The sequence below is a fragment of the Oryza glaberrima genome, chromosome 1, assembly GCF_000147395.1.
Source record: "Oryza glaberrima chromosome 1, OglaRS2, whole genome shotgun sequence".
Classification (NCBI taxonomy): domain Eukaryota; kingdom Viridiplantae; phylum Streptophyta; class Magnoliopsida; order Poales; family Poaceae; genus Oryza; species Oryza glaberrima.
Genome location: NC_068326.1, coordinates 9,777,864 through 9,788,489, shown reverse-complemented (window position 1 = coordinate 9,788,489; position 10,626 = coordinate 9,777,864). Strand labels below are relative to the sequence as shown.

The 10,626-nt window shown below is 42.1% G+C and overlaps 1 protein-coding gene across 1 annotated transcript; it reads right to left on the bottom strand.

Annotated features, from left to right (window-relative positions):
- Positions 1-602: 602 nt before the first annotated feature.
- On the bottom strand, positions 603-5,317 carry LOC127784440 (CBL-interacting protein kinase 1). The gene is made up of 13 exons (XM_052311750.1): positions 4,749-5,317; positions 4,597-4,659; positions 2,934-3,005; positions 2,726-2,833; positions 2,473-2,553; positions 2,335-2,388; positions 2,122-2,247; positions 1,823-2,029; positions 1,610-1,711; positions 1,341-1,457; positions 1,167-1,238; positions 998-1,072; positions 603-871 (listed from the first exon to the last, which is right to left on the bottom strand). The coding sequence occupies exons 1-13, from the start codon at positions 4,935-4,937 to the stop codon at positions 752-754; spliced, it is 1,386 nt and encodes a 461-aa protein (XP_052167710.1). The 5' UTR covers positions 4,938-5,317; the 3' UTR covers positions 603-751.
- Between the last annotated feature and the right edge of the window lie 5,309 nt (positions 5,318-10,626).

Genomic DNA, 10,626 nt, shown 5'->3' with positions numbered 1-10,626 from the left:
CTGGTGAACAATGTATTGGAAAAATTATGAACCCTGAAATAGTGTTGTTGTGAGGTGTTTGCTTGGCCAAATGATCAGTGACCCGGATGTATGATCTAGATCGTAATTCTTGTTGTGATGTTCTCACATGTTAGATGATCATTGATACCCAGTATATTCATCTTAAATCACTGCTTGGTTTTGCACTTTTTAGCACACCATTTTTTGCATTTACCAGTGAACAACGTATTGATCTACTGGTTGGAGAAATTATCAGCCCTGAAAATTTGAGCATCTGAAACTCTCTGGATATTCATTCATGCAGTTTGTTCAGACTCTGGAGCTGAAAGTAAGTATGCTATATACCTGTTAATTTCATCCGTCTGTACAATCTATCAATTATCAGTCTGAAGTCTGAAGTCTGAAACTTTGAACATTTCACCATTGTTTGTGGAGGCATTCCGTTATTTTCTTCAGTTTTTTAATGCGAGATGCATTTGGATTTACGTTGTTATAAGATAGGGCTCCATTTCCCTAAATTGTGATCAGGTTTTCCTGATTTTTGCAAGCGTCCATTTCTGATGATTTCATTTCATTATGGGAAAGAATTGGGCCAACAGACGGGCAAGAAGAGAGCAATCCTTATATTAAACATCGGTGGCTAACTTGCACCACTCACTTTGTACACTATACAACATCCTAACCTACGCTTGTATGAAGAACAGAGCATGTTCCTCTAACTCTAACCAAAATGATCCAGGGCGGCAATTCTTCAAAAACCAGGCAGAGAAGATCCGCTGTCGAAGCTCTCTAGATCATCCTCCAGCGACTCCGTCCTCTGAATCTGCTCTGTCTTGCACACTCCTAGCTCATCTGATAGCCTCTCACATAGCTGCAGAATTATTTCAGGAAACAAACTACTGAGATGATGCGATACCACACATATCACTGAATCACTGAAAGATAGAATACTGAAGTTGCCGGTGATAGAAAGTAAGGCTGTTCATTGGTATGGTACCTGTCTATACAATATAGGATCTCCATGGGATTTCTTCAATTCGACAACATATAAGGATGGCCCGAGCTCGACTACCTGAAGATCAAGAGTGATGATGTAAGTACCAGCTGATATGCAATCCTTCCTGAATGTACATTGCACAAGAAAGGAGTGTGCTGTGGCATTTTACCTCAGTATAGACCAAGAATGATGATGGATTCCTGAGGTTCTTTGAACCCTTGCCATTTTTCATGACCTTTAGCTGCAAAGAGAAACATGATTTTAGGCTTTTGGTTTACTGGAGCTGTTGTTTCTTCCCTGACAATATGATGATGTGATGAGAAAAAGGCCTTGGGATATCTACCTTGCTATTACCCCTCTGGACTTGGAATCCCATCTCCGTCACAACATTCTCAATCTTGTCGAATAAATCTTTTGGTGAATGTGTTGATGTGAACCTTATCTTTCTTTGAGACGCATCCTGCAATAATCCATCAATTAGCACCAGGCAGCTTAGGATAGGTTCATTCGGAAAATTGTTGTAAGATTGTAAGTTACACTACACATAGTCTTGTTCTGATAAATAACTGAAAAGTATGAAAGAAGTCTAGAATGAGAAAACATCATACGAACCTCTTCCTCAAAGAAACCTGAAAGATCAAGGGCAGAAGCCATTCCAATCAACTGAAAAGCATTGATATGAGTAGGCTTTTCCTGCTTTGCTTCATCAATTTGCTTCAAGAAACAGAAATTACCAATCAGAAATTCAGCATCAACAAATACTGAGAAACAAGTACTCATTAGTTTCCTAATAATTTCTACAGTTTTTCAGAAAACTACGAATACCTCTTTGATTGGAAGAACTGAGTCAAGATAATTGTCATCATCGTCGTCATATGGAACAACAGGAGTGTAATCCTTCTGAAACCACTCATGCTCTTTGATCCCTGCTATGTTGATCCTCTTCATCGGGTTTGGTTCAAGAATCCTTCGAAGAAGGTCCCGTGCACTAGGTGAAAGCCACTTTGGGATTTGAGTGTCCCCCTTGAAAATCTAAAGATACATGACAATTTCGCACTATCAGGACAGTCTGAAATTTGAAATTTGTTAGCAAAGTTGTAAAGATGCTTTATCTTGCAACCAACCTTCTGGTACAGGACAACAAGATTTCGGTCATCAAAGGGAAGGTATCCGACGAGCATTACATAGAGAATTACTCCACAAGACCAGATATCTGACAATGAGCCATCGTAACCTCGGTTCTGCAAAACCTGCATGGATTCGCTACAGAATTAGCATCTGCAGGAGAAATGAAAGATGTTACTAGTTTCAGATTATTTTCAGTTATCAGTTATTACCTCAGGAGCAATATAATTGGGGCTGCCACATGTTGTGTGCAGCAATCCATCATTCTGAAAGTGGGAGTGCAAATGATTCAGCAAATTGCACAACAGGTGATTTATATAGAACAAAATTCAATCAAATCATTATCATACCCCAAGATGTTGAGGCAAAGCACTTAGGCCAAAGTCAGAGATCTTGATATTGCCTCTTCGATCCACAAGAACATTTTCGGGCTGTAAGAGTAGAATAAAGAAGAAAATTCTGTCACAGGAGAATCATATAATTCTCTAGTTTAGTTTGATTGCGATGAGTATGAGCAAGAAAATAAATCTGATTACAATTGCGTATTAGAATGTAACTCAGGCATCTATCATGTAAAAAGCTGAAAATATTTATGTCGGGTACCTTAAGGTCTCTGTGGTAGACACCTTTATCATGGCAATAGCTCACACCATCGATTAACTGCTGGAAAAGTCTCCTTCCTTCATGTTCAGAGAGTTTTCCTTTTACGGCCTTCAAAAATTAGCAATGGAAAAAAAATATCAGTATTAACAAGATACGAGCAATTTTTACACGAAAAAGCAACAGCACCAACAAGGCTTGCATATCTTACAATCTTGTCAAAGAGCTCGCCTCCATTGACATATTCAAGCACCATGTAAATCTTAGTTTTGCTAGCAGCCACCTGAAAAAAGAAAAACAATATATCAATTCCATGATCACTCACTGGTTCTTCATCTGGGCAAATTACACAGATCAGAACTGTTCTCAAGAAACCCAAATGGACCTCCCTGAAGAACTGCATGTTCAACTAAAGAGCAACGACAAAACGTCTTTTTTGTTCCCTTGCTAACACCACTCGTTTACTACGACAACAACAGATATCTGTGCACCATGACAACCTCTACTTTTGCCAATTCTCAGTCCTTGCTGCTTGCATCATATGACTCAAGAAAAAGCATTATTACCATAATTGTTATCACCAACAAATCAGATTATGTACTGTTTTTGTGTACTTAGATGTCACATTATGGGTACGAGCATCGCCGTTCTGGTAATGCAACCATATGACAAGAACTGCCATCGTTAGGTGAGAGCAGTTCGATGCTTTGATTGCTTGCTCCTCTCAAATTTCTATCACCACACTGTTCATCTCCCCATCATCTCCATTCATCATGCGTCCCCCCCCCCCCCCCCCCGCCCCCTGACCTCCTCTAACTGTTCTTGTGGGCCCACAGGGAAGGATGGCACGGTGGGCCCCGTCACCGGACACACGTGTGCGGGCCCCGCGCGTTGCCAAGTCTGCTGGGCCCACACGGTGGGTGACTTGGGTGGTGGTGGTGCGGCGCGCCCGGGCTTACGGGGACGTTGCACTCTGGGCTAAAAGCACCCGGACAGAAACAGCCCGTGACGCTGACACCGTGGGCCCAGCTCCAGCAGGGCCGAGGGGCCGGCCTACCGGGCCCACCACCACATGCCTCGACGGGTAGCCCAAGAGGCAGGCAAGGAATGTGAGTAAACGCCAGGGTGGGGCCCCTCGCTCCTGTGAGGATACGGGGGGGGATTCCATCGGAGCCGTCGGTTCGCGGAATCCGGGTGACGTGGACGTATCAGGCGCCTTTCATTCGACACGGTGCTGATTTTTTTTTTTTGGGGGGGGGGGGGGGGGGGGGGGAGAGAGAACGTGAGGTCATGTATGAGGAGAAGGGAAAAGCTCTGACGAAATTCTTGTCGCTCCCTGAAAATTTTTAATCAGAAGAAAATTCGTGTTCCAGATTGACCGGTGATGGATTCATTCGTTGCGTATAAACACGCGAGAGGCTGAATCACACGGAGAACGCGGCGTGGACTGTCCGTGATGATCAATCGAAGTTTGACGGCGGCTACGGCGGCGGCGGCGAGGGGTGAACCGCCGGCGGCGAGGTGGCGTGACGTGAGGCGGTGGTGATGCTTTTGCATTGCGTAATTAGTTTGCTTCTCAAAAGAGGCGAGGAGATCAAGAAAGAGTTTGTGAGGATTGATCCTTATCCTGGTGGTTAAACTAAACTACTAGAATCGAAATGTTTCTTTGCCTTGTAAGTAAGCAGCTACTGTAGGTAACCGGCCAAGTGTCAGGTCTCGTGTGAAAAAAAAAAATTGTCAGGACTCGTGGGGAAGTTGAGAACCTGACGATGAACTCGTCCAGAATGAAACAAAATCCAGGAAAGAAAATCGAGAAAAAGAGGCAGAAAAAAAGCCAGAGGTTGGTGATGATCGGAGAGTAGTGGAGACGTTACCTCGTGCAGGCGGACGACGTTGGGGTGCTTGAGCAGCTTGAGCGTCCCAATCTCCCTCCTTATCTGAACATCCCAAACCAAACCAAAACAACACAGATGATGAGCGCGAGCGATTCCGGTGAGGCGCGGATGGGATTAGAGGGAGCAAATACCTGGTCGTCGAAGCGGAGGGAGAGGATCTTGTTGCGGTCGAGGATCTTGATGGCGAAGTGGGCGCCGGTGGCGAGGTGGCGCGCGTACTTGACCTTGCCGAAGTTGCCCTCCCCGAGCGTGCGCCCGATCTCATACCTCCCCAGCAGCGACGCCCGCGTGCACTCCGCCTCCGCCTCTCCGTTCACCATTCACGAGCTCCTCCCCGCCCGCCGCACCCAACAAACGCCCGCCGCGCCGGCAAGAAAACGAAACTGACCTGATCTCCTACAATAAATCCGCAAGCCGGCAACAAAAAACTACCTCTCCCTCTCTATCTTTATACTATCTCACACGCTATCTATGTCTCTCTCGCCGGAGTTGGCCGGGTTCAGGGGGGGGGGAGAGGAATGAACGGAGAGGGAGGGAGGGAGACGGGGGTGGGTACTTATAGTAGCTCCCTCGCCGCTCGTCGCCTCTCTGCTGCTATTGTCTGCTTGCGTTGCTCTGCTTCCTTCCTTCGTTCGTCTTTTGGGCTTGGCTGGTCTCTCAGGAGGTTGTGTTTCCGTAGGATGCAACCGATGAGGGGAGGAGGGCGACGAGTAAACGCACACGCAAAAAAACTCGTTAACCGGATAAAAGAATAGCAGTAGGAGAAAACCACGGGGGAGGGGGTGTTTGAAAATGCTATGGCTACCCAATTGGTCGCACCCACACGCAAAAATATTGGACATTTCTCCCCTGATGGCTGCCCTTTTTTATATACATTACGTGTAAGAATCCAAATACACATCCTGATTGTGTCTCCTTAATCCAAAATGAGAGGGATGAAGATCCTTTCAGCAAGCGTACCTTAACTGGTTAGGTTTTTCTTATTGAAACCAGTTTACATATATGATAGTAACTATGACTAGTTGTTCTTTTAGTGATAGGTGATATATCGGTCCAATCTTCCGGAGATGCTCATTGAGTAGGATGTGGATGTGTGTGTTCATGGAAGTGAGTGTGCATGTGTTATGCATGTCTGCGTTTGTACCATATCCTTAAAAAAAGAGAGATGCAGATAGCGGGAAACATCTCACCTTGGTAAGGTCCGGCTAACAACGTGATAAATCTTTAATCTCTCACTATATTTTTATCATGGATACCTGAATTTAAACCCACTGGATTCTTATGGTGGGTACATGAATTTAAATTTTAAAACCCCCGTGAGAACTAACTACCACAAACCGAACTACCATATTATTTATAGTGAAGTTTGTTGTTTGCGGAGTATATCCATCTCTTCTGCAATTGGAGCTCAGTCAAATAGTTTTAACTCCATCTAAACTATGAACAGAACTGGGTATAGCGCTATCACAAATTAAACTCGAGAGATAGAGCTAGATTTAGTCTACTCCACAGCTAGACTTACAGACCCAACTGTTTAAGCTAAATTTAGGAGTTGAAGCTCTAACAAATAAACATGCTCTTTAATAAAAAAAAAGCTCTCTTACCCTAAAAAATATGTTTTTTGTCTGTTTTAGCGCAACACAGGGAGAGACTCTGAATAATCAACAACAAATACCCACCCTCTTTTCTTCCCTTCTTCCTGTTTCTCGATTTGACATACACTCAACAGCTCCTACGACGCAGCCACACGCAATGGTACCCCAAATCCAATTATACTATCCACATTACATGTACTTATCCACACAAAATTGAAAAGAAAACACCAACAAATGTACTCCTTAGCCTAAGCTTGCGTGGAGACAGCATCAACGAACGAACAGAGACACGCACGTAGGGAGAGTAGCATGTATGCTGGGCTGTCAACGAGCCGAGCTTGTCAGTCTAGGCTCGAGCTCGATACAAGCTTGAGCCGAGCTCGAGCCGAGCCTATAAAATATTCGAGCTTTCCGACAGGCCCGACTCGAGCTCGATCAAGCTCGAGCTCGACTACCGAGCTTGTAAAAAATATATATATTTCAAAGGTAACCTTTAAAAATATTAATTTCTAGTTTATCATACTAATAAAAGAGAAAAAAAGAATAAAATAAATATATTATGTCAATATAAGACATACTAATAACATATTCGATCTCCTAATTTATTAAATAAAAATAAAAATAATATATCACTAGGCTCGTTAGAAACTTAAGCTCGGCTCGACAAAGCTCGCGAGTTTAGGGAGAGGCTCGGGCTCGGCTCATCTGGAGCTCGAGCCAAACTCGAATCGAGCCTAGAACGAGCCGAGCTCGAGCAGCTCGTGAGCCTCGAGCTTTTTTTTCCAGCCTATGTATGCATACCATCGCCCCCCATGTTGGCGAGTTGCGTCCTTGCGTTTGCGTGTGGCGTTTACACAGCGTCGCGTCGGTCGCTTGGCTCGCTCGTCTTCCGAAGCGGAGGAGACGGGCACCGGATTAGATGACGTCACCGGCCGGTAGAACGCGAGCGAACCAACCTTGCAACCGTCCAGGTCCATACCGATGCCGACGTGGAGGCGCGTGGCCCCCGCCGACGGACCGGGGGTATATCCGCTTGGCCCCAGCCAGATTCCGTTGTGTCCCCCCCAACGGAACGGAAACAGTCTACCCACGGTTCTTTAAAATTCTTTATAACCCTTTTCATTTTCATTTTAAAAATCAGCCTCTACTAAAAACTTATTTTCAAACTTAAAAGATCTGTCCAGACGTGGCCAAACGTCCAAAAGATTTGGATTTACAAATTGAGTTTCGGATCCAAGCGTCTATAAATTGAAAGGGTAAATCCAAATCTTTTGGATGTTTGGCTTTTCTGCTAGTTAATTTGTTTCAAGTTTTGATCAAATTTGTAGAGAAAATGACAATATGTAAAATATCAAATTAATTTTATTAGATATTACTCTACATTGAATATATTTTGATGATACATTTATTTTGTATTGAAAATGCTAATGTACAATTTATAAATTTAATAATATTGAAGAAGTTTGATTAGAAAAAAATTAAAACAAGTTATATAATACAAAGAGCAATAATAATTCCTCTGCCCACAGTTTCTCCAAAACCGCTAGTGCCGTAATTGTCCGTACGCACGGTTAATCAAGTACTCCGTAATTTGGCGTTAATAATATCAAACGAAATGGCGTGCGTTGGCTGCGGATAATCACCGCGATCGATCAATCGATCATCATCAGGAATTCAGGATAAGAATGGATCGGCTGGGAGAGAGTTGTACGCACGCAGCACGCGTACGGTACGGCGAAATGATAGGCCGAACGAACAGGTTTTGGAAGATTAATTGGACCACTACTAATAACTGTTCACTTAAGTTCGCTTTAGTTGCTGCTTTTGCTTGCTGCTACTGGGTTGTTCGTTGAGTTAAGCACAGGCGATCCGACGTTTTTTTGTTTGATTATTATTGGTCGGTGGGGCCGACGTCCATGGCTTGTGGAGGGAAGGGATCTACGACTCAATTACTCGTTTTTGTTTTTGCTCCGATGACGAGATGTGGAGGGACAGCGATCGACTAATTATCCTAATCCGTTTGACGATTATTATTATGAGCTTTTATGAGGCCCCATCATCATCGCTTGGCTTGCTTGCTTGGCTAGCTTGCTGTCCAGCTGGGGAGCTCTGCCACGTCGGACCTCCAAGCAAGCAAGCCATTGGTCGTGCTGCCCAAAGGTCACCGTTGTCCATTGGTGGCATCGCGTAGCCGTGAATGCTTCAGCATGTGATGCCGTGGCCCGTGAGTTAGACGCGGGCGGCTAAGAATTTTTAGAGCCCCATTTTATTTATCTCATCCCATATATAATTATTGTGCATGCTATTAGTTCTTAGTTGTCGAGATTAGTATTATTAAGTTACGAAGATGAGAGAGAAGCTAGCACCGACGAAGCTACAAATATGGCATAAATATTTAACTCTTTCTTCCACCTCCACCTCATTATTGTATAAACGAATATGACGCTCTAGATATTACCATCTGATGATTTATTATATTTGCTTTAAAGTATTAATTAGTCGGTGCATAGAACTTGTTATTTGCCCTTTGAGATTATCAAAAGGGAGATCGAATTATATATGCCTAGGTAACAAGTTAAAAAAAGAAGAAGAAATACACACTATCTTTACATATACACGTAGTATACAAGCTGAAAGGATATCTAAAACTACTTGCCTGATTGGTATTAATTTGGACAATATTTTTAGAAGGTAAAACTAAATCCATATTAACTCATACAAACCTCCACTATACGACTTGTATATAATTCATTCGATTCTGTGTGTGTATGTACACACACACACACACACACACACACACACACACACACACACATACATATATATATATATATATATATATATATATAACTAGAAAAAAAATACACGTGCGTTACAACGGATGAATGTTATTTTAATCTTATTATTATTATTATACGGTTTAGTTAAGGTGAAATTTACCGTGGGAATTCGCTTGGATATTTTTTTAGAAATCGTGAGCTATAATTAGGAGTCCGACTATCATCTCAAGTTAGCATACGAGTTATTTTAAAGAGATTTCTTATATGACTCCTTTTGTATTTTCAAAAGCAAACAAACTTAATATGCGACTCAAACACGGATATGTATTTCCAAAAGCGAACGAACTTCAAAACCGACTCAAATATGGATGACGTACCAAAATACCGGCAAAAACATCTTCAATTTTTATAATAATAGAGATAGAGATTTGTTTATAGCCATTTAGCTCTTCCACAAATTCGTGGGAATTTCAATCTAGGGATTCTTTCTTCCCTATTTGCACTTGCCAATAAATGTTGTACATATCACAAATAAATAAATCATTCTTTTCAATGTAGTGTGTATATATATATATATATATATATATATATATATATATATATATATATATATATATATATATATATATATATATATATATATATATATATATATAAGAAAAAAATATAAAGTCATTTAGGCTATTTTCTGTAATTCCTGTGCACAAATATGAAATGACTTATATCTAGCTAAAATTAGTGAAACAAGAGGCATTCGGCATTCATGTGATAGACACATAAGCAACGCACTTATCTAAGCACGTGCTTTCGATCGGTTAGGTGCAGCTAACCTTCCAACGCGCATGCTTACCATCGCGGTAGCCCTCCTTCTCCCCCATCGCCAACCCAAAGCCATTCTATTTTTAGATATAACTTGTTTTAGCCCTTTTAGCTCTTTCATAAAATCTGTCTAGGAACTTCAATCTAGGGATTCTTTTCTTCCTTTGTTTGCACCCACCAATAAATATTGTCCCTCTCCCAAATAAATAAAATATCCTTCAATGCATTATAAATATGAAACAACAAAGTCATTTAGACTAATTCTTTTGCACAAAAAATAAATGACTTATAGCTTGCTAAAATTAGTGGAGGTAGGGAGCGTTCGGCATTCATGTGGTAGAAACATAAGCCGCGTATGCATCCAAGCACATGCTATTGATCGGTTAGGTGCAGCTAACCTTCCAGCGCGCATGCTTGCCATCGCAAACCCTCTTTCACCCCATCATCAATGATAGAGACATCCTAAATATAACTCAATTTTGTTTTTCAGCTCTATCGAAGGGTCAGACCCGACAGTGGTATTTTAAGAATGTAGGATACGTTTGATACTAGGGTACACATACGCGAGATTAGAAATAAGAGGACATGAGACATGGACTTTTATAATGGTTCAGGGCCCCGAGATGTGTAATAGCCCTAATCGAGTTTATATGTATAGCTCTGGGACGAATCACATTGATTACAAACAAGAGCAAGCTAGCTATTCTAGCCTACCAAACTAATCTCGACGAGAACAACCCAATGACTTGGAAGCGGTAACTAGCTGTAGGCTTCCTCCTTAATAGATCTCGATGTGGCTTATGTTTATGGATTAT